At 55.5% G+C, this 20286-nt stretch overlaps 9 protein-coding genes across 9 annotated transcripts; 5 read left to right on the forward strand and 4 right to left on the reverse strand.

The window, feature by feature from the left end:
- Positions 1-488: 488 nt before the first annotated feature.
- BBK36DRAFT_16675 (hypothetical protein) lies at positions 489-1097 on the forward strand (the record flags this gene model as incomplete). The annotated part of the gene is made up of 2 exons (XM_024897786.1): positions 489-510; positions 568-1097. The coding sequence occupies 2 exons, from the start codon at positions 489-491 to the stop codon at positions 1095-1097; spliced, it is 552 nt and encodes a 183-aa protein (XP_024752581.1).
- Positions 1098-1407: 310 nt separating this feature from the next.
- Positions 1408-2226, reverse strand: BBK36DRAFT_1165548 (hypothetical protein; the record flags this gene model as incomplete). Its single annotated transcript, XM_024894793.1, has 1 exon — positions 1408-2226. The coding sequence occupies one exon, from the start codon at positions 2224-2226 to the stop codon at positions 1408-1410; it is 819 nt and encodes a 272-aa protein (XP_024752582.1).
- Positions 2227-2748: 522 nt separating this feature from the next.
- Positions 2749-3305, forward strand: BBK36DRAFT_1155853 (LexA/Signal peptidase; the record flags this gene model as incomplete). The annotated part of the gene is made up of 2 exons (XM_024893872.1): positions 2749-3075; positions 3135-3305. The coding sequence occupies 2 exons, from the start codon at positions 2749-2751 to the stop codon at positions 3303-3305; spliced, it is 498 nt and encodes a 165-aa protein (XP_024752583.1).
- Positions 3306-4111: 806 nt separating this feature from the next.
- On the reverse strand, positions 4112-6333 carry BBK36DRAFT_1186585 (ARM repeat-containing protein; the record flags this gene model as incomplete). The annotated part of the gene is made up of 7 exons (XM_024896493.1): positions 4112-4443; positions 4502-5251; positions 5351-5596; positions 5678-5791; positions 5898-6018; positions 6132-6217; positions 6303-6333. The coding sequence occupies 7 exons, from the start codon at positions 6331-6333 to the stop codon at positions 4112-4114; spliced, it is 1680 nt and encodes a 559-aa protein (XP_024752584.1).
- Positions 6334-10630: 4297 nt separating this feature from the next.
- BBK36DRAFT_1165551 (CBS-domain-containing protein) lies at positions 10631-12007 on the forward strand (the record flags this gene model as incomplete). Its single annotated transcript, XM_024894794.1, has 4 exons — positions 10631-10699; positions 10866-10989; positions 11123-11272; positions 11352-12007. 4 exons carry the CDS (start codon positions 10631-10633, stop codon positions 12005-12007), a joined length of 999 nt encoding a protein of 332 aa, XP_024752585.1.
- A 1279-nt stretch (positions 12008-13286) lies between these two features.
- On the forward strand, positions 13287-15056 carry BBK36DRAFT_1109723 (hypothetical protein; the record flags this gene model as incomplete). Its single annotated transcript, XM_024889505.1, has 2 exons — positions 13287-13502; positions 13692-15056. The coding sequence occupies 2 exons, from the start codon at positions 13287-13289 to the stop codon at positions 15054-15056; spliced, it is 1581 nt and encodes a 526-aa protein (XP_024752586.1).
- Positions 15057-15185: 129 nt separating this feature from the next.
- Positions 15186-16736, forward strand: BBK36DRAFT_1155857 (hypothetical protein; the record flags this gene model as incomplete). The annotated part of the gene is made up of 2 exons (XM_024893873.1): positions 15186-15749; positions 15873-16736. The coding sequence occupies 2 exons, from the start codon at positions 15186-15188 to the stop codon at positions 16734-16736; spliced, it is 1428 nt and encodes a 475-aa protein (XP_024752587.1).
- Positions 16737-17074: 338 nt separating this feature from the next.
- BBK36DRAFT_1165553 (hypothetical protein) lies at positions 17075-18172 on the reverse strand (the record flags this gene model as incomplete). The annotated part of the gene is made up of 3 exons (XM_024894795.1): positions 17075-17343; positions 17464-17919; positions 17956-18172. 3 exons carry the CDS (start codon positions 18170-18172, stop codon positions 17075-17077), a joined length of 942 nt encoding a protein of 313 aa, XP_024752588.1.
- Positions 18173-18250: 78 nt separating this feature from the next.
- Positions 18251-18813, reverse strand: BBK36DRAFT_1109949 (replication factor A protein 3; the record flags this gene model as incomplete). Its single annotated transcript, XM_024889531.1, has 3 exons — positions 18251-18321; positions 18444-18546; positions 18661-18813. The coding sequence occupies 3 exons, from the start codon at positions 18811-18813 to the stop codon at positions 18251-18253; spliced, it is 327 nt and encodes a 108-aa protein (XP_024752589.1).
- Positions 18814-20286: the final 1473 nt, after the last annotated feature.

Here is a 20286-nt window from a genome sequence, read left to right on the forward strand (position 1 = left end):
TGACCATTGACTTGAGCAATGTCGAAAAAAGAACAAATAATACTGAAAGAGAACAAACAGGTTGAGCTCATCTATGTAGCATAACTTGACGTTACGAAACAAACAACTCGACTCCCCATACAGAGGCATTCGATTGCCTACCTATACATAGTACATAACATAAAGAGGCGGTGATGCACAATAACTGGCATTTCCCTAGGCTCTAGTCTATAACAATAATACAATCCACCACACTTTAATACCATAATGTTCTGGACTTACAATCAATCCTCCCTCAACTGACAGAGATGCTCGTGTTGAAGTTTTGTATAGCGCCCAAAATAGAAACAAGCTCAAATCCCCACTTGCCGATCCCGCTCGATAAATTCCCGGGGCTTATCTCTTATCGATTACCCATTCATCACGAATAAATTTCCATCTACCAAAAAAGTCCGTATCGCCTCTCCAATCCACCCCCAGCGAAACCAAAGCACCCCCAGATTCCCACCATGGCTCAAACAAAGAACAGACGTCAGTCAACCTTCAACCACAATTTCCTTTAATAAAGCAAACTAACCATTTGTTTAGCGCCCGCAAAACGCTCCCGCGCCGCCCGCCGCGCAACATCCCCCTCCATCAACACCGACAAGTCCCTCAAAGACGTCTCCCTCCCCGCCTCCAACTCGAAATCCTCCTCCTCAGAAGCCTTCCGCCCCTCCGTCCTCGCCGCCCGCCACAACGCAGGCGTGACCAAGAAGTCCAAGCGCGGCCGCCAGCTCACCGCGCGGGGCCGCCGGCGCCAGGAGAAGGGCCTCGAGATGGCCGAGGCCTTTGTCGAGCGCACGAGCAAGAAGCTCGAGAAGAGCATCGGCAAGGCCAAGGTCGTGCAGGCGCGGGCCAAGAAGTGGGACGACATCAACAAGTCTGCGGAGGAGAGCAGGAGTAATGCGTTCGAGGTGCTGCGGCAGGCCATTGGAGAGGATGATGACGAGAAGGAGGGAGAGACGAAGATGGAGGAGTGGGAAACGGATGACGAGATTGATGGGGAGAATACTGCTGGTGCCGTTGCTGAATCTGCTGCGCCGGTGGTCGACGAAGATGATGATGTGATTTTGTAATGGGCCATGACTGGTGATGGCGACAGAGGGATATGAAGGACAACCGGGGTTTGTTTGATACCTTTTTTTCCATGGGATCGGCGTTTTTTTGGCTTCTGAGTTAGAGGAGAGAGGACGGTATGCCCACGCCCATAGCGGCTATGAAAGAATTGGACATGAACGCCTTCGTCGAGGATCATGCCCTCTCGGCTCTCTATATGTCATAGTACACAACTATACAACCTGTATATACCCACCATCAGGGCGCACACAATGCTTCTATAATACACGGCAATATCCAGAAAATCTGCTCCGTACACACGACCTCTCCTCACCTCTTCACCCCCTCCAAATACAGCCTCATCGTCCCCCCAACCTGCCCTTCGGCCTTCTTACTCTCCCTCGCCCCAACCCGCTCAATCTCCTCCTTGACCTTCTTCAGCACCTCCTTCGCCTCCTCCGCATCCACCGCCCGGCCGCCCTTCTTCTTCCCGACCAGCAGCTCGACCTTCATCCCCTTCTCCAGGAAGCCGCCCATCTGCCGCATCTTGGTCGCCAGGTCGTGCCCGCCAATCGCCCACGTCAGCTCCATCTCTTTGGTCTTGGCCTTGGCCGCCGCGCCCACCTTCTTGCGCTCCTTGAGCGCCTTCTGCCGCTCGTACTCGTCCTTCTTGTTGACAATCTTGCACACGGCGAACCGCGCCGGCGTGCCCTCCTCGTCGTCCGCGGGCACGTACGGCGTCACCATGCGCAGCGACTCGCCCGGCTCCAGCTTCGTCAGCACGTACCGCGTCGACAGCGGGCCCTCGGCGCTGCCGTTGTCAATCACCATGATCTGCGGGTCCGTGATTTCGTGGTCCCAGGGGGGCCGGTCGCGGCCGGACTTCTCAATGTCGCGCTGCGTGGTGAAGCGGCGGTCGTAGCCTCGGTCCTTGTCGTCCGGGTCTTCGGAGGGCACTGCTTTGTTGCCACCCTTGTTGCCGCCTTTGTAGGGCCGCAGATTGCTAGCGTATAGTCGCAGTTGCCGTGCGGCAGGTCGATACTGGACCGAGCAGGAGGACCATGTTGGCAAGCTCTGTCTGGAGGCTTGACAGCCGAGTCTGGAGAGGAAGTGTCTCGTGGCGTCGCAAAGGCACCGAGGAGTCGCCATTGTATGACGTGTACCGAGTTTAACGAATGGAAGGACCCAATGGCATCAGAGGAAAGGGGAGATTCAGGAGAAAAGACTCTACACAAGAAGCAGTTGTTTCAATTGGTGACGATGATGGTGGGGGAAGAGGAAACGTCGAGAATTAGAGGCTCGAGAATTATAGCGTCAATTCGCAAAGCAATGGATCCCCCAGAATTTGGGGAATTGCCAACCAATCACAGTTGCGCACTGTAGAGATGCAGCTTACCATAGTTTCACAGCAGTAATTCATTTACAACCTCATCTTCAATTCTCGCAGGCTAGTAGTCACGACTCCATCTACACGAACCTCACCACACAACAACATCTCGCATTCCACTCTTACACATCATTTACTCCCCTCATTTTAACTCCATCGTATAGTAGCCTCTCGTCATCTCCCCATACAATCTATTACAATACATACTCCCTTCGTTCTCATACAGCTCATCTCCTCTCTTCTCATCTCTCTCTCATACGCAACCACAATCCCCAGTCGGCATCATGATATCCCACCTCCTAGGCCACCCCCTCCGCTTCACCATATCCACCCTCAAAATCACCTGCCTCGCCCACCTCGCCCTCTCCCACGCCCTCCAGGTCTCCCCCGCCCAGGGCCCCTCCATGCTGCCCACCTTCACCGTCGACGGCGACTGGATCGCCGCCGACATGACCTATCGCCTCGGCCGCGGCGTCAAGGTCGGCGACCTCGTCCTCTACAAGATTCCCATCTTTGCCACGCAAAACGGCGTCAAGCGCGTCATCGGCATGCCGGGCGACTATGTCTCCCTCGGGACCCCGGGCGAGCCCGGCGAGGAGCAGATGATTCAGGTACGTTCGTGTCTTTTCTGTTGGCCCTTCTTGCTGAAGAGGCTAACAAACTCCTGCAGGTCCCCGAGGGCCATTGCTGGATTGTTGGCGATAACCTCCCCGCTTCGCGAGACTCGAGGCAATTCGGCCCCTTGCCACTCGCCTTGATCCAGGGCAAAATCATTGGCAAGATCCTGCCCTGGAAAGACCGTCAATGGGCAAAAAATGGTCTTGAGAAAGTAGGCTCATGAGACGTGGCACATCGTTTCCCAAGTCGTCTTGAGATATCTCGCCAGGAAGAACACAGCATCTAACACTTGTCATCACGGCATATCAACATGACATCAAAAAAACGCATAGCATCATTAAACCTCCAGTCACCAAAACATCTAGATACGACAAGCGGCCTCGCGGGCGGGCAACTGGGTGTCAAGCATGTAAAATATCCTTGTCTAATTACATCTGCTTTTGCTCATACCCTAACCTCTCTCGAGTCGGCCTTCATCATCGTTGTCTCTACTTTCATTCCAAGAGGCATGCTGAACGAGTCGCAGTCATTGGCTGCGTAATATGATTTGTACAAAAGAAAAGGAAACAGGTAACAGAAAAAGCAATAATCGCAAAGGGAAGAAAGCCGGCGAATGCTTCTTTTGAAGACGGTGCTCTGTCCTACTCGTCCCGTGGAAGAGCACCTCGCTTCGGCTCGCGCAAACAATAAGGGGTCTCTCATGGAATAGCATATCGTCCGAAAATCTTCGCTGAGCGGGGAGGTAAAAAAAAGTATCAGAACGGAAATCAAGAACCAAAGCCATAGAATCGAACAAAAGTCGGCGAGGGTAAATGCCCGTTTCCCAACAAACTTGGACGCTCGGATGGGAAGGCAACGGCCCTCCTGGCTTGATCTGGAACAAAGCTTGAGACGCCTAAACACCGTCGCCCTCGTCATGCCACGCTACTCATCCTCGCAGCCTGGTCTGACGGTTTCGAAGCACAGTTGCAAGTTAAACCCCCAATCTTTGTCAAAGATTGAAGGGGAGCGAAAAGGGGTGACAGGCATTTAGCCCTCAATGTGCGCCTTTGAAACGCTGCTCTGGCCCAGGAGCTCGAGACATCGCTGAGCCAAGTTGATGACCTCGCCTTCGTCCTCCTCCTCAGCCTCGGGATCGGCAACCTGGCGGTTCGCAATGCGTCGAATATTCTCGATGATGTCGTCAGCCTTTCCGATCTGGCTGATCAGAGTCTTGTCTTCGGACTCAAAGAGCTGCAGAAGCGTCCACACAGCAATGTGCTGGAAGGTGGCGTCCCCAGACTGGAGGAAGCGGCACAGGTAGCCATGAATACCGCCGTTGGGCTCGTTCCAGTTCTGGACAAAGATGGAGTAGTCACCGACTGGTGGTCGTAAAGTTAGCTTACATATCAGATGTTGAAAAACCACGAAATTTCTCACCTTTAGAGGACAGGTTGCCCAGGGCGGCAGCGCTGTTGCCCTGCACCTCAATGCTCTCCGAGTGGGTCAGAGGAATCAAGACGTCGCAAACTCCAAGGTTCAGCAGGTGGGACTTGAGGTCGTCGCTCAGGGCGAGCACGGCAATGGCGGCCGTCATCTCCGACTGAACGGTCACGGGGACATCCAGGACGAGCTGCTTGCACTTTTGTACGGCTCCGGCCTCCAACACCAAGGCCTTGTTGCGGTCCGAACTAGCGGCCAGGTTTCGCAGGGTCGAGATGGCGTGGCACTGGATCTCTTCGTTGTCGGTAGAGCCCAGGAGGTCCACGAGGGGCTTGAGGAAGTTTGCCTCGATGATCGGAGACTCGTTCATGGGGTGGATGGAGATGTTGCGGATGCAGGCGACAGCGGAGAGGATGAGTGGGAGGTATGACGACTGGAGGAGGCGAAGCAGAGGGTGCAGGCCACCGGCCCGGACAATGTCCAGCTGGTATTTCTCGTCGGAGGCCAAGTTGCGGAGGGCCAAAGCGGCCTGGCATTGTACCTTGGGCGAGGACGAGTCCATCAGGTTCACGAGGGACTGGACAAGCTTGGGTTCTGAGGAAGCCAGTTTCCGCCTGTTGTTGGCATCGACGGCAATGTTACTCAGGGCGGTCGTACAATAGTATTGGACGTCGACATCTGGGGAGGACAGGAGCTGGACAAGAACGGGGATGGCGCCGGCGTTGACAAGCTGTTGCCGGTTCTCGTCTATCAAGGTAGCAGGTTAGTAAATACAACTGCGTCCCTTCTTTTTTCCGCATGAAGGTTTGTCACGATAGAACCAGAGACAAAGGATGAATAACGCACCAGAATGTGTCATGTTGAGGAGAGCGCCGGTGGCATTTCTCTGGACTCGCATGTCCTTGGACTTGGCCAATCTGGTCAAGGGACCCAAAGCCCCTGACCGGGCGATCTTGGCCTTGTTCTCCTCGTGCGTAGCCAGGTTGGTGATGCATCCCACGGCGTTGCACTGCACCTCGACGTTGGGCGAGAGCATCTGTCGGATCAGCGGCGTCAGGCCACCGAGCTGGACGATGAGGACCTTGTTCTCGGCTGCAAAATTGGGCGCACGCAGCAGTTAGCAGCCGGTCGTCTCTGATGTGGTAGCACAAGCTGGCAGAAGCGGTTGCTTACTGTTGACGGCAAGGTTGCCGAGTGCAGCACTGGCAGCTCGCTGGACCTCGATATCAGGGCTCTGCAGCAGAAACAGGATGGGTTCTAGAGTGTCTCGGTCGACCTCGCGGACATCTAGCACAGGGTTTTCGTATTAGCAACGGCAACAGCGACACCGACACCGCCCTTGTGGCAGGCCCCGATCCCGGCCGCAGGGACCAGCTGCCCGACAGAGGCGTACCTCGTTCCGTGATTTCGGCAAACGTCAAGCTGGCGCTGCGCTGTAGGTCGATGTTTTCCGAGAAGACGAGCGTGCTGAGAGCTCGGAGCGGTTCGCCAGAGAAGAAGTCGGTCTCGCCGCGCTGCATCCGGAGAGAGACAAAGTCAGCTTGGTGCCATGGGCCAGAGGGAGACGAAGGACCAGGAGCACGACAGCCAGTGGCATCGCATGTCCTGGTCCTCAGGACAGACGCACGTTTTCGAGATACTGGAGCAGATCGGCCACCGCCTCTCGCTCGCTGTCGGCAAGAGCGGGCTCATAGAGGCCATCGCGGGCTCGCCCTAGAAACAGGAGTCAGAACCGGGTCAGAAGGGGGCCAAAGAGGCCCAAATAAACACACGATGGCGGATAGGAGGGCTCGCTCACCTCCGCAGCAAGACGAGTGGCAGATACCCATGGCGGCGACAGCTGGGCGTGTGGTCGGCTTGGGGGGCGGGCGGAGATGCAGAAGCAGAAGAGAGATGAAGCTGGACAGAGGCTGGCGATTCTTTGTTGATGCTTCTGCTGCGTGCTGCTGTGCTTATTATTTAGGCGGTGGTGATGGAGCTGCGACCGCTAAAACCCGTCCGGCTAGCGCCACCTCTAATGGTTCTACAATGGGTACCTGACCCTTGTACAGCAGCGCTGGCGCAGGCAGTTGGGGGTACGACGCTGAGACCGCGGCTGCCGCTGCGAGTCGGTGGTGGCGCCAAGTACCAGCTGGGTTCCGCCGATGGGCCACGGCAACGGGAGCGTGACGAAAGGGCGGGTCGTGGAGCAACTCGAGGTCCAGTCCAGTGGCTGCTGGCGCGATCGAGGCCGCTAGAGCGAGCAACTACTACTAGGTAGGCGCAAGCTGCTGTGGCCACTGTACTGTCGCGCGGAGGGTGAAAGGACCTCGAACGTTGGAAGGCCTGGACGATGCTGGAGACCCGCGGAAGACCCCCGTAAGATGATTTGATAATAACAAAGACAGATTGACCTGCTGATTCAATAATAGATGGCGATTTGAGAGGCCTGATTTGTGCTGTGCTGTGCTGTTCTGTCTTGTGTTGCGTCCGTAACTTGAGATGTCGAGACAGAACCTCGGGACGAATATAGAGCTTGCAGAGAGAATCGGACACACGTGCAAACAGCCAAAGGCAAGGGCGTGCGTAAGAAGGGGCCAGCAAAGAAAGGGCAAGAGGATTCGCGGCGATGCGGTGACGATTCCCTTTTTCAAGATCGGATCGCTTCCACCGCAAGAGGAGAAGAAAACGGCAAGGGCTGTGCTGGGCTCTGGAAGGGACTGACTGGACAGCAACGCTCGACGTTGAACCTTGAAGGTTAGTGTTAGGCCTTGCTGGTCGCAGGGGTGGCTGAAGTCGTCACAAGCACATGGGGCGTTGTCCAAGCGGTACTTGCGGCCGCTATGGAGAGCGCATGCTGCCGCTGGGTACCCCGACGACGGGACCCCATGCAAGGCCGCCTCTGCTTGGGCGACATTGGGAATAGCGATACGGAGTCTGCTGGCAGCACTAAGGCATTACCTAGCCGTAGTCAAGGGCTCAGATAGGCGGGCTCTCAGAAAGATGAGATATGCGGCGAGAAATGCTGGGAGAAGGGCCTCTGGTGTTGGTCCACTGCGGTACGAGCTGCATGTAAGTTCGCGCCTGACTGGCTTGAGGTGGGCATATCACGGTCAAGGTTTAGACCTAGAGAAGAGATATTTCACCAGAATCAAGAAGATCGTAGAGGCGAAGGTGGTATCCGGTTCTTTGGCTCTTCGTTCTGGACGGTTTGATCCCTGCCGTCAGGCATCCATCCATGGCTCATGCAACGCCTCTCTTGGGGATGAAACACGCATCAATTGTTGTATGTACAAGATACGCTGCATGGCCGGTGTCTAATGCACAACAGCGGCCAGCAGGCCACTCCCGTTTTCATTCATGCCGCCTTTCGAAGCGTCCATTGGATCGTTTGCCGGTTTCAACTTTCCATGAGCAAGCGTTTGGGATCCTACGTGTTCACGCCAGACGGTTCTGTGAGGCTACGAGTGCATGGATCTCATGCTCACAGCCGTCTTATTCGCAGCGCTCGGGGCCGGCGAGCCTCGAAGCGGCGGTCTATGCTGGTTCAGGCAGCGTCTCGAGCGTGGATGCCCGCGAGGGCTGGAGTGCGTGAGGGCGAGGGTGAGTGAGGGGGATCGGATCCGCAACCACGTATGTAATGTAGCGGAACCAGTCCTGCGAGACCAGCTGTCAAGGAGCCCATTGGCTCGTCTTGCCATTTTCTCGTTATACCGGCGGCTACGACGATAATTGATGAGAGAGGCTCGAGCATCTCCGACCAGTCGCAATCGCTTCGAAAATTTTGCAACGGCCCCGGCTAGAGCGTCAAAGGCAGGTTCATGTTCGTGGGCCAAAAGGCGGAGATGTGCAGAATGCAGCTTGGCGCTCGAATGTTCGCTGCACCTTGTGACCAACGACGACTCGAGTAATGTCGTGATGCCGCCAATGTCGCCATGGGATACGGAGCATTGGACTGTCGATTGATCAGTCAATGAATCAATCTGAAGCACAGAAACATTCCTCGTTGCAACAAAGAAAGCCAATGGAAGATGGGCAACGCAAGATAGTCAACGGCGCTTCTATTTTAGTTCACCTTGATCGGCTACCCTGAACACGGGTGAAAATGGGCGGTGGGCGAGAGACGGTACAACCTCACACACGCACACACACGACATTGAACTCACCTCAAGCGAGCAATGGATGCATTGGAGAGCCCACACCGACGTAATCCGACATGGATGCTACATGCACTTTATTAGCCAAAGCCCACAGTGGGAATTGAATATCAAAAACGGCATCCATCCCACCCATTGATAGCCATTGATAATGCGGGCATGCGCTTTCATGGATGGATGGTTTTTCGTACGAGGATGCACCACCACGTTGACTATCTATCTTATCGCTCCCACGGGTAATACAAACTTTCCAAAATATGGGAATATCATGCCTGAACCAGGAGCTGTTTTGCATTTCTGCGGCAGACATCACATACACATATGCAGCTGCACCAAACGGGATCGCCCTCACCTTGCTCCGTATGTATGTACGAAGGAAAACCCTGCAGAAAGGCCCTTTGAAAGGGAAAAAGGGCCTTTGAGGGCCTCTGATAGATCCGGCACGGTGACGTCAGGTAACCTGGCGGCTAAGGTGATGATGACTCCCAAACTGCGAGACAACCGGGCAGTTGGATGTACAAGTGCGAAGTACATAGCATGACTTGCCTGCCTGGAGGCTATCGGATATCAATTGCCATGGATTCTCAAGGCGTTGATGCGCAAAAGTGACAGATAACATGGACTATAAGAAAGAGGGTGGTCCGTTTCCGGGTTGCGCTGACGAGAGAGAGTTTGCCACAGGCGCAGTGCTCGAAGTCTCCGTCTTCTGTCTGTTCTTTGAGGCTGTCATCGTTGGATGACACAAGTTTAATCTGTCAAAGCCTGCATCAACATGAGTTCTCGTACACCTGTAGCTGTCGTCTCCCAGCAAAATCAGATGGAAGGAGTCACACCACGCAAGCACTCTCGTGCTATGTACGGAGTACCTATGCACCAGATCATAGATGGTCGATTCGTCTTCTCGATATCGCTGAACTGGCATGGACAAAATGCCACACCCAAGACACGGCCCTCAGCATGTCTAAGCCCCAAACGTGCACAGTAGCGCAGCGGATCGCCGCCACAAGCTGCTCTTTCGCAGCATCAGGCAATCAATCAATTGCAATCAATGTCGCATCCGCCCCCCGTTCGTTGAGGACGCAAAATAGCCGCAGCCGCCCGTATCTGTCCAAGGACCAGACGTCTAAAAAGGCGCGATAATGCACTTGCACAGCAGTTTAATTTCAAAGCCCGTTGCGATCGGCCGCAGCACTGCCTGTTTCGTCGCATCGCCTTTTCCGCTGCGTTCTTTTGCAGTCGCAAAACACCAAAAGGCTTGCGATTTCGATCCTTGAGCGACTTCGTATGCATCCAATGCGCCTCCAGCTGTAACCTCGCTCGCCAGCCTGCAGTCAAGAGCCCGCTGACTTGGATCACACTGGATCGCTGCCCGGGTGCCGGAATGGACCAAGGCGCTGCTGGACAGGCTGCTAGCGCTCAGCTACAGGGCGGCGCCCCCGCACTGGCCGCTGAGACGCCTGGAAGCAGCCGAGCCAGCGAGATGGACGGCTGGAGCGATAGCGGACGGGCAGCCGGACCTGGATCTGGACCAGGCATCAACAACCCCAGCAGCGCATCGAGGGCGAGTGTCGACAACGACAGCGGCAGCCTCAACATCGACAACGCCAGCGACACAGCACGTACACGCACCGCCGCCGCCAGCAGCATCGTCACCAGCAATAACAGCATCGTCACCACCACCTCCAGCCGCGATCCGCCCGACGCAGCGACCGCAATTGCTCCGCCGTCACCGCCAACCGAGCCCGGCCCGGAGCCCAGATCTGCTGCTGCGTCTGACCTCGGCCTTGCATCGACCGCAGCCTCGTCCGCATCGCCATCGCCGTCGCCCGGGACCTCGCCCGAAGCCTCCTCCGAGTCCGAGGCCACTCCCGGCTCCGCTGCATCCGAGCCTGTCACGAGCCTCAAGTCCGGCCTCAAGTCTCGTCGGCCGCCGATTGCACCACTGCCCCCCTTCGTGGCCCCCGCGTCGTACCTCTTTCACTTTGGCGATATGGCCGATGCGCCTCCAGCAGACCCCAAGCCGCTGAGTCCTCTAGACAAGGAACAGCGACAAGGCCTGGTGCGTTTTGATCTTGCTGCTTACTGTTCTGTGTCTCTCCATGTCTTCCTGCCTGCGTCTATGCCTCTATGCCTCTATTCAAAGCTCTCTATCCCTCTCCTTCGCTCCCTCAAGTTTCTCTTCTGTTCACTTCAACACCTGCTGACCTGCCCTTGCCTCTGCGCAGAAAGCGATTCGCGAATTCCTCCGCAAGCGCACCAGCTACGATGTGCTGCCGCTGTCCTTCCGCCTCATCGTGCTCGATACGGATCTACTCATTAAGAAGAGTCTCAATATCCTCATCCAAAACTGTAAGCGGGCACCGATTTCCAGACGGCTCATATTATATGTTGCCCCGCGCTCCCCGCGCTTTGGAGGCGCCGACAACAGAACCCTGCTTGTTTTGGGAGTGTGTCACGATGCTGACGAGCGACTCTACCGTAGCCATTGTGTCTGCCCCCCTGTGGGATTCGCACATCTCGCGCTTTGCGGGCATCCTCACTGCCACCGACTACATCAACGTGATCCAGTATCACTGCCAGTTCCCCGATGAGATGAGCAAGCTGGATCAATTCCGTCTCGCTAGTCTGCCAGGTAACCCTTCCCCCCTCTTGACACCCTCGTGCTGTGTAACCGTTATAGCGCAGGCAATTCCAGGCTAACTAGGGAATAGACATTGAAAAGGCCATTGGGGCAACGCCCATCGAAACCGTCTCCGTCCATCCTTCGAGACCTCTGTACGAAGCGCTTCGACGCATGCTCAAGACTCGCGCGCGAAGAATCCCCTTGGTCGACGTCGATGAAGAGACGGGCAGAGAGACGGTTATCTCGGTCATCACTCAATACCGGATCCTCAAGTTCATTGCCGTCAACAACGAACACAACACAATCCTACTCAAGAAGACTGTTCGCGACCTCGGGCTGGGGACCTACACAGACTTGGCCGTTGCGCGCATGGGCACCACGGTTCTCGAGGTTATCAACCTCATGGTCCACCGGAACATCAGCTGCGTGCCCATTGTCGACTCTGAAAACAGAGTTCTCAACGCTTTTGAAGCCGTCGACATCATCCCGTGCATTAAGGGGGGAGCCTATGACGAGCTGAACGGCAGCGTTGGTGAGGCCTTGTGCAAGCGTCCCGAGGACAACCCCGGCATCTTTACGTGCAGCGAAGACGACAGGCTCGACTCCATCTTTGACACAATCCGCAAGAGCCGCGTCCACAGGCTGGTTGTCGTTGACGACGAGAACAAACTCAAGGGTGTGATTTCGCTCTCCGACATCCTGAAGTACGTGCTGCTCCACGGCGAAGAAGATGACTCTGCGTGAGTGGTAGCCGGTGGCGCAACGCCGCATGAAACGATATGAACGACGGGCGGTTGTACACGGAGGAACGGTTACGGGGCTTAGGGATGCATCTGGTGCGGCGTACTCATGATTTTTAGGATGGCAACGACGAGCTGCTAGGATTCTGGTATATACTTACTATAGTGCCATTTCTTTTTTTCCTTTTCTCATTCTTAATCAACTGATAGAGCTTGCATAAGGTGGGTTTTATATTTGGTCTCTCTGGTTTTTGTTCGGCCGCTTTGGTCATATCTCTACTGTGAGATAGCATATGAGGCTGTCGACACGGGCAACCTAGTTTTATTTTGGGCTCGGGGATATTTCTACCCAGGGTAGAAGTAGGTGAAGAAGGTACCCTAGATATTGTCAAAGATTAACCTTGTTCAAGTCCTTGTGCCCCAGAGCTTGTTTTATGGACTCCCAGCTTCCTCTTGGGTTGCTACCTCTATTCTGTTACGAGCAAATTGCAGCTACATGCAGGCACGAGCTAATGATCACTGTGAAAAGGAACAGTGGAAAGACGAAGAAGGTTGGAAGGCGAGCAGTGGTGTTGAAAAGGAATCTGTGGAGATGGTCTTATCAGAGGCACTGATCATTCTCGTCTCTCTGGGTCAGCCAAATACCGACCCCATCAAACCGCCTCAATAGCTCAACACCAGCCTTCAAACGATGCTTTAACTTTCGGACACTTCTTTTCTCGTAGGTGCTACAGCAACAGGACAGGTATAGCACTGGAGAGATGACTCAACCGCGAAGCTCCAACGCCACAGTTTTGACTTCACGTTTGGGTTGACCTGCCCTGAACTATATAGCAGTAACAGGACAAGTGAGGTATGAAGCGTTGGAGAGATCACACTTGAGCCAGCAGATCTGGGACTACTTATACCGGCTTTTCCTCCCCCTTCATTGTCCTCTCTCCTTCCTTAGCCTTTATTTATTCTGTGTACGAGGCAGCTGAACCGTCCTGTTTTGGAACACGCGAGACTCTGCTTAAGTTTTCAAGCACGACGGAGACTGCCTACATGTACTGAGATCGTCACAGAAGCGAGTAAAGGTAGGTTCTCTCACTTGATTCATTCCTCTCACTCACAACTCACGCCTATAACGTTGTAATCTTGCCAACATTTACAAAGCATCTTCAGCCCCCTTCTTCAGCTCCTTTTCCAGTCAGAGGGCATAACACTCCCTCTTCTCAGCAGCATCAGAAACTGATTCGACCGCTATCAAGGCACCTTCATCGTCACCGCCATTCATCGCAACGATGGAGTCCGTGCCTCGAGCCCGAAGCGTGTCCAGCAGCGTCTCCCTCGCGTATCCTCACAGCGTGACGGTCCAGACGCTGCTCAGCAGCAACGCAAACCCGCCCAGCAGCCGCACGTGGACGCCGAGCAGCGGGGGGTTTAAGTTCCCCGGCGATGCTGACGACGTCGAGGAGCGAGAGCTCTTCGTCAACTACTACAACAGGCTGGCGGCAAAGGTAGCGTGATACCCGTTCAAAGCATGATGAAAGCGTGGCCGGCTGACGATGGAATAGTACGGAGTGAGGCCGCTTGTAGTTGACGATTCCAACTCCAAGGCAAACCAGCGGGTAAGTGACACGTCTCCTGGTGGTACCACATGTCGTTGCTATGTCTATCCTCTCTGACCTCGCTGACGCCGTATCCAGAATGGCACGAGTCCGGAGAGACGCGGCTGGTTCTTCCGCATCTTTCGACCCTCGTCCGGCCAGTCGACCCCAAACAAGACCACTCCCGCGTGCCGAGCAGCGCACAAACGGAGTGTGTCTGACCTGGGGGCCTTCATGCGGTGCAAGCCCGAGGCATCCAAGGCTCTTGACCTCGCAGACATAGTACGGCTGAGCGGGAAGAGCCTGCTGCATCTTCCCCCCGAATACGCCCCATGCGTCCTGAATCTGCCAACGTGCCTGCGGGCAACTGCTCACTACATCGCCCAGAACGCCGCCACTCGAGGCCTTTTCCGTATCCCGGGCTCAGTCAAAGTCGTTAACACCCTCTACGATTACTACTGCAGTGCCCGCGAGAACACGTCTGAGGTCTCTGGAACCGTCCATCTTGCCACCCTCCCGACGCACATCCAGTATCAGGTCCAGGATGTCGCATCCACCTTCAAGCGCTTCCTCTCCTGCTTGCCCGGCGGGATCCTGGGATCACTGGCGTTGTTTGATGCCTTTCTTGCCATTCATTCGCAGCTCAAGGGCCAGCCAGAGTACCCAAGAACGAAGCAGACGAGGCTTCGCGCACGCCTCATCGCGCTGGCTATCGGCACCGTTCAGTCGCAGTTCCGCCGCGAGCTCATTATTGCCGTGTTTGGCCTGCTGAGCATGATCGGCAGGATTGGCGAAGTCTCTCCGCGTGAAGATGAGGAGGGCAGACCTCTCCCAACCCACGACCTCATGGGATACAACGCCCTCGGCATAGTCTTTGGTCCGCTGCTGGTGGGAGATCTGATCGATGGCTATACCGTCAAGGAGACCACGCCAGATTCTGGTCCGCTACTCGTCCCAATATCACCCAAGAAGCGCCGAGATCGACAGAAAGCAAAGAATGCCAAAGACCCCAAGGAGCCCAAGGACCCCAAAGCTGGTCACCACGATGTTGACAAAGCCATGGTGGCCGTCGAGATTGCCGAGATGCTGATTGCCAACTGGCGAGATGTCGTTCGCCAGATGTTCGCCTTGGGCGCGCACCTTGACCAGGACACTGCGTCGACGCAGGCTCCTCTTGCATCCGTGGCTGTATCGCTGACGGCCAGCCTTGCCGCCGACTCGGATGCGATTGCAGCTCACGAAGGCAGCCCTGGGCCGGGAGCTTCTCCAGGATCGCTTAAGCCAGGCAAGACGCGGCTATTAAGACAGGGAAGCGGACGACAGACATCTGCCACCCATTTAAGCCCGACCCTAGAGGAAGGCCATCAGGGAGAGGCTGATCGCGGACGCCGTATGTTCCACGCCGCTCACCAGCCACCCGCAGCCAAGGGCAATGCCACGCCAGTCTCCAAGCCATTGATCTAGGAGATCACTGGTGGAGTCTCTGGAGCTCGACGGAGCAGCAGCGTGCCTGTGATGCGATCCTGTAGCTGCTTGGAAAGCAGCCGTCTGCCTGCTGGCAATGCTACCGCCAGCTTTAGCCAGAGCACAACCATGAAAGCCATCCCACCGCGGCTCTCTTCCCGCACCGGCAGTCGCGGTCGTGCCACGCCTACAAGAATGCCAGATCCTGGGAATGATGAAGCAGAGCTGAACATCAAACAGACGCCTCCGTCAGGGACTTCAGGCGTGAACAAGGCACATGCTCACCGTACTATCAGATCCCCCTTATCGGACAGGGTGCAGGAGAAGAGGAGGGCGTTTGAGGTTACTTCATCGACGGAAGCCTTCGACCCCTCGGGACCTGAAAAAGGCGACAATGAAGCTCGGCTGCCAGATTTGATTTCAATTGAGTCAGACAATAGCCAGGAGGCCGACAATAGCAAGCAGTCTTTGGACGGCAAAACTCCGACAAAGAGGAGATCTGTCAAGGCCCTGGCTGCCATGTTTGAAGGGCATGACTCTCCGGGGGCGGCTCGGAAGCTTTGGTTGAACGATGCCAACCTAGCTGAAGGGGCAGATGACGAGAAGCCCGCGCTATCGCGAAGTCAGAGCGATTCACAAAAGCCTGTCCACCGCTCCGAGGCTGCTCCGGATGTGGAACTGCACGACATGGCAGTTTATAATCGCAGACCGTCTGCAATCCCATGGTCTCCGGCCGGCAAATAGGATGACGCACAAGAGTCGAGTGGGAGCAAAGACGGGATTCTACGCGTTGATACTCATGAAAGGGCCACACAGACGGAAAAAGACGATGAAGCAGGGCCAGTTTCGATCTTTTCCGCCGCAGGTCAAGACAGTTTGATCTTGAACGAAGACACATCGGTCCTTGTCAGGCCCGTTCTGGAGATTGAGCAGACAGTGCAGGAGCTGGACCGACTGGTGGATGCCAAATCGGCAGAGGTCGCGCAGCTTAAGCTGAGAGTCACGCTGCTGGAAGAGACAGATACTGACACGGCCGCTCTTCGCCAGCAGCTGAACGTCGCGGTCAGAGAGGCCCAGCGGTGGAGGGAAAAGGCGGAGGCTGCCGAGAAAAAGGCGCGCATCTTCCAAAAGTTTACACGGCGCATCAGGAGCATCCACAGCTCGCTTGCCGTGGGCGAAGGATCGCGGGTCAGCGGTGATGCCAATGAGACGGTTTCTACGAAGGGCGAGGATGCGGAGGGGTCGTATAGCGTGCACAGAGTACGATTTCATATGGGGTTGGCAGATGGAGCTGGGTCTTCGAGTGCCATGAGCACGGAGGCTGGCCCTGTTGCTGGTGGAAGCACGGAGACTGAAGGCGAGATTGTCGTTGAGGAGGTGGACGATGGCCAAGAGTTGACATCACCATCGACGGCAACGCCGTTATCGAGCGAGCAGGGAGCTCCCTTTCCAGTTCCGCCTGGCTTACCTGCTTTGCATACAAGCTTGGACGGAGTGGTGAGCCCCCTGGCAGGGGCAGGGCGAGGCGCGATGGACTTGAGCTCTGCGGCCATGGCCATGTGGGTTGCCACGCAGGAGCTGCTGATGATGGAGGACGAGGAGGCGTCGGGCCACACGCCCGATATCTCTACGGCTTCGACAGATGGTAGATTTTCTGAGTCTTTTCTGTCGGAGGAATAAATACGGAGTTAGGGTAAAAAGGGATATGATGGTTTGGTTGTTGGAATAGGCTTTTGGTCAGCAATGTGTTATGAGGCAAACAAGCCATCAAGTTGTAGCAGGTACAAAAAGGAAAGGACCAAAGTCTTTGTTGGTAGTAGTAGTTTTAGGATAGGCAATGAAAATCATGATATTCGTCTCACAGGGACTAAAGTATTTTGTGCCTTTGTTCACCAATGCCTCTGTACAATCTTGACCGATCCCTTGAACCTGTCAACGTCTCTAAGCCAGTCGTACACGCTCATAATCTCCCTCCGCGAACTGCCATTTGGCCACGCCACTGCCGCCGTACCCTGATTCTACCAAGGCGCGTCGGCCCGACGAGCGATCCTCCACCTGCCTGCCTGGTCCAGGTTCATGTTGACTTGCATCCTGCCTATACCCTCTACGACGGCGTTGAGCGCGAGCGCCTCGGTTTCTTCGGCGGTTCGAGGACATCTCCTATTGCCATTTCCGCTCCCCCTTTCGCTTCCGCTGTCACTGCGACCATGGCCATGGCTACAACGGAAGTGGCTCAGAACTTGAGGTCGTGGAATGGGACTCATTGGCGATGAAGATTCGGAATAATCTTGGCTTGGGCGGACGCCTTGACGGAGGGTAGGCTGAGAGTCTGCGACCGAGACGGGGGACGCGGGACGGTGGTGATGAAGCTGTTCCTGTTGGGAGGTTGGTGGTGAGGGGAGGGAACTTGCTGCTTGGGTGGAGTCGGATATGTTTGTGAATGGAGGGGGAGATGGTTCGTAGAATGAAGATGATGATGAGGTGTAGGGAATGGAGGGACGGGGTTGGGCTGAGGGGATGAGTGGGAAGGTGCCTTGTAGGGATGGTGACAAGGATGAGGGTGGCGGGGAGAGGAGTCTGTTGTTTTTGTTGGAAGAAGAAGAAGAGTTGGTAGGTTGCTGGTATGGAGGCGAGGGGTCGTCGTGCGCGTGGTGGAACATGGCTTGTTCTTCGGAGGAAGGAGAGTTTGAGCGGGAGTAGTATGATCCCGGCATGTTGATGAAGCCACGAGGCTGGGGAGCCGTTGACGGCATCGAGGATGACATCGTGGACTGGGAGGAGGGTTCCTCGAGGAGGGGGTGCTGAGGGGGGAGGTCGTAGGGGATGCGGTCGAGCCACTGCTGTTGGCGGTGGTGGTGCCAGTCTTGGGTGCTTTGACTGGGACTGGGACTGGGTGGACTTCTGGGACTCGGACTGGCCGGCGGGATGTGGTGATTGTGAGGAGGGCGATTGGCGGATTGGCGGCGATGGTACCGCTGTTGTGGTTGAAACGAATGCGAATGCAATGGCAAAGACTCTGAAGACGACGCAGAAGGCGAAGAAGGCGAAGGCGACGACGAAGATTCAACAACGGGAGGAGGCGGTTTTCGAACGGGTTCAGCTGCGGGCCAGACCATGGCAATGTGCGTTTGGTGCTGAGGCTCGTGATCGTGACTGTACTTGTAGTTGCTCGCGCCATGGGCTGGCGGAACCCGTCAGTTGTCGGAGATGAAGATTTCCTTGTGGCGGTGGGTGAGTTCCGCGACGGCGGAGCAGAGGGTCATGTCTGTTGGTTGATTAGCGTATACTCTTTGTCTCTGTGTCTCTCCTTTCCGCTGATTTTCTTGGTGAGAGGGAAACGCCTCCAAGAAAGAAGAGCTGGTAGGAGGGATGGAAGGGGAGACGTACCAACGCCGGAGCCGACATCGCGGGTACTCAGAGCCTTGATGGACAAGTCAGGGTTCACCTTGCCGATGATCTGTGCCGCATTCCCATTCACAAGGTGAGCATCCTACATAACCCCAAAACAAAGTCAGCAACAAGTTCCATCAGCAAAAGTCGCCATGAAGACCACTGCATCCAGGGCCCAAAAAGGGAAGAGCCTGGAAGGGAAAAAAAAACATACCCGGTTCAGCAAGATGGTGACAATCCCATCAGCGTCAATCGTCGCTTGATCCCCGCGCAGCTGCGTCACCGTGCCGACAATCGTGACGACGCGCCCGACAAAGTTGTCGAGGTACGACGCCGTGATGCGGGGGGCGGACATTTGCTCAGACATGATGCCTTGTTTCTGCTTCTTCGTACGAGCTGTGTTTTCTGATGCGAGTGGTGTCGTGTCGAGTCTGTCGTCTATACTGTAATGACAAGATCAAGAGTGCCAAGATGCACACCAACGGTTGTCGTGAATCAGCAAATCGTCAAAATCTCGCTGTGGTTTACTGGAGAGAAAATGCAATGCAGATCTGCTGATGCCCCTCAATGCGCGTTACACGGGGTTTGTGTGAGTCGCGGTCGGCGTGGGTGGTATCGCGAGATCAGGTGACACGACATGCTCTGTCACGTGCTACGGCTTTTTCCTGCTGATCCTCCTTCTGCACTGTCTCATGAGTTTCACGGTCTGTGTGAGTCTGTATTACTGTCTGGCACAGCATCTTGGCGATCACTTATTTCATGGCAGTAATCGTTCGCCATCGGTCTCACCCATCTAGTCCTCTAATTCCAGACCTTGTGGCTTCCAAGCTTTACTTGTAAGCTCTTCAGGAACTCAATCAGAGGGAACCGGCACATCCTACTACAGTCATGTAATACAGACAGTTCTTCACCCAGCCCAATGCCACCACGGCCATCGCGACCAATGACATCCCACCGGCGTCCCTCGCCTGGCTTATCCCACGGCCAAGGATCCGGTCACCGACGGCTTGGTTCTCCAACACGGTGCTGCAGATCATAGCCCAGGCAGGGATGGGACAGGCCGGGCATGGCTGTGACAGGCGCTGATGCGGCAAGACAGGGGAGAAGGGGTCTACGATAGTAGATCATCCGGGCCATCCAAGGCCTGTCCACTTCCACTTACACTATGCCAGTCAATGCCTTTACTTGGACACGAGCTGTTGATGATTAGATGGCACGCACCCACGTATAAACACCTGTCTGCAAACCACTGGCTGCCTTCATCATCTAGGCAGCTAATCTGCTAACGGCCTCCAACCTACATGTATGTATGCTGCAAAGCCATCAAATGCCATGCTTACTGAGACACCTTGCCCGAAGCTTCACGGCGGCCACCCTCCATCTCGTTGCCCGACGGCTTCAAACTCCCGCAGACCTGCGTCTCGTCGCGGGCACATGATTGGTGCCCTCCTTTGATAACGTTTAGGTAGCATTGGCGCCGACTGTGCGCCAGGCACTGAGCCGGGGGACGGCATTGGATCTTACATGCAATAAATACCTGTTTTTCTTCTAAATCTTTCTGTTTCGGCCTCTGCTCTGCCACCATCGGGGACAGCTGGCGAGAAGCTTCCCGGCGTGAGCCACAAGAAGCTTCTTCTCGCAAAGCACCGGAATGCTGCCCAACACTCTGAGAGGCGGGAATGTGGGCATGGAAGAGACGGGATGGTGAAGAGCGATGGCAAAAGAACAAGGACGGAGCGAAGTCGGCGTGGCTGTTCGCCGCGGCTTGTGTTTGTACTATGGAGAGAGCAGAGAAGCCTTGGCTTACATGGCAACATGCCCTTGAAATATCATTTGTCCT

This window comes from Trichoderma citrinoviride (assembly GCF_003025115.1).
Source record: "Trichoderma citrinoviride strain TUCIM 6016 unplaced genomic scaffold BBK36scaffold_2, whole genome shotgun sequence".
Lineage (NCBI taxonomy): Eukaryota > Fungi > Ascomycota > Sordariomycetes > Hypocreales > Hypocreaceae > Trichoderma > Trichoderma citrinoviride.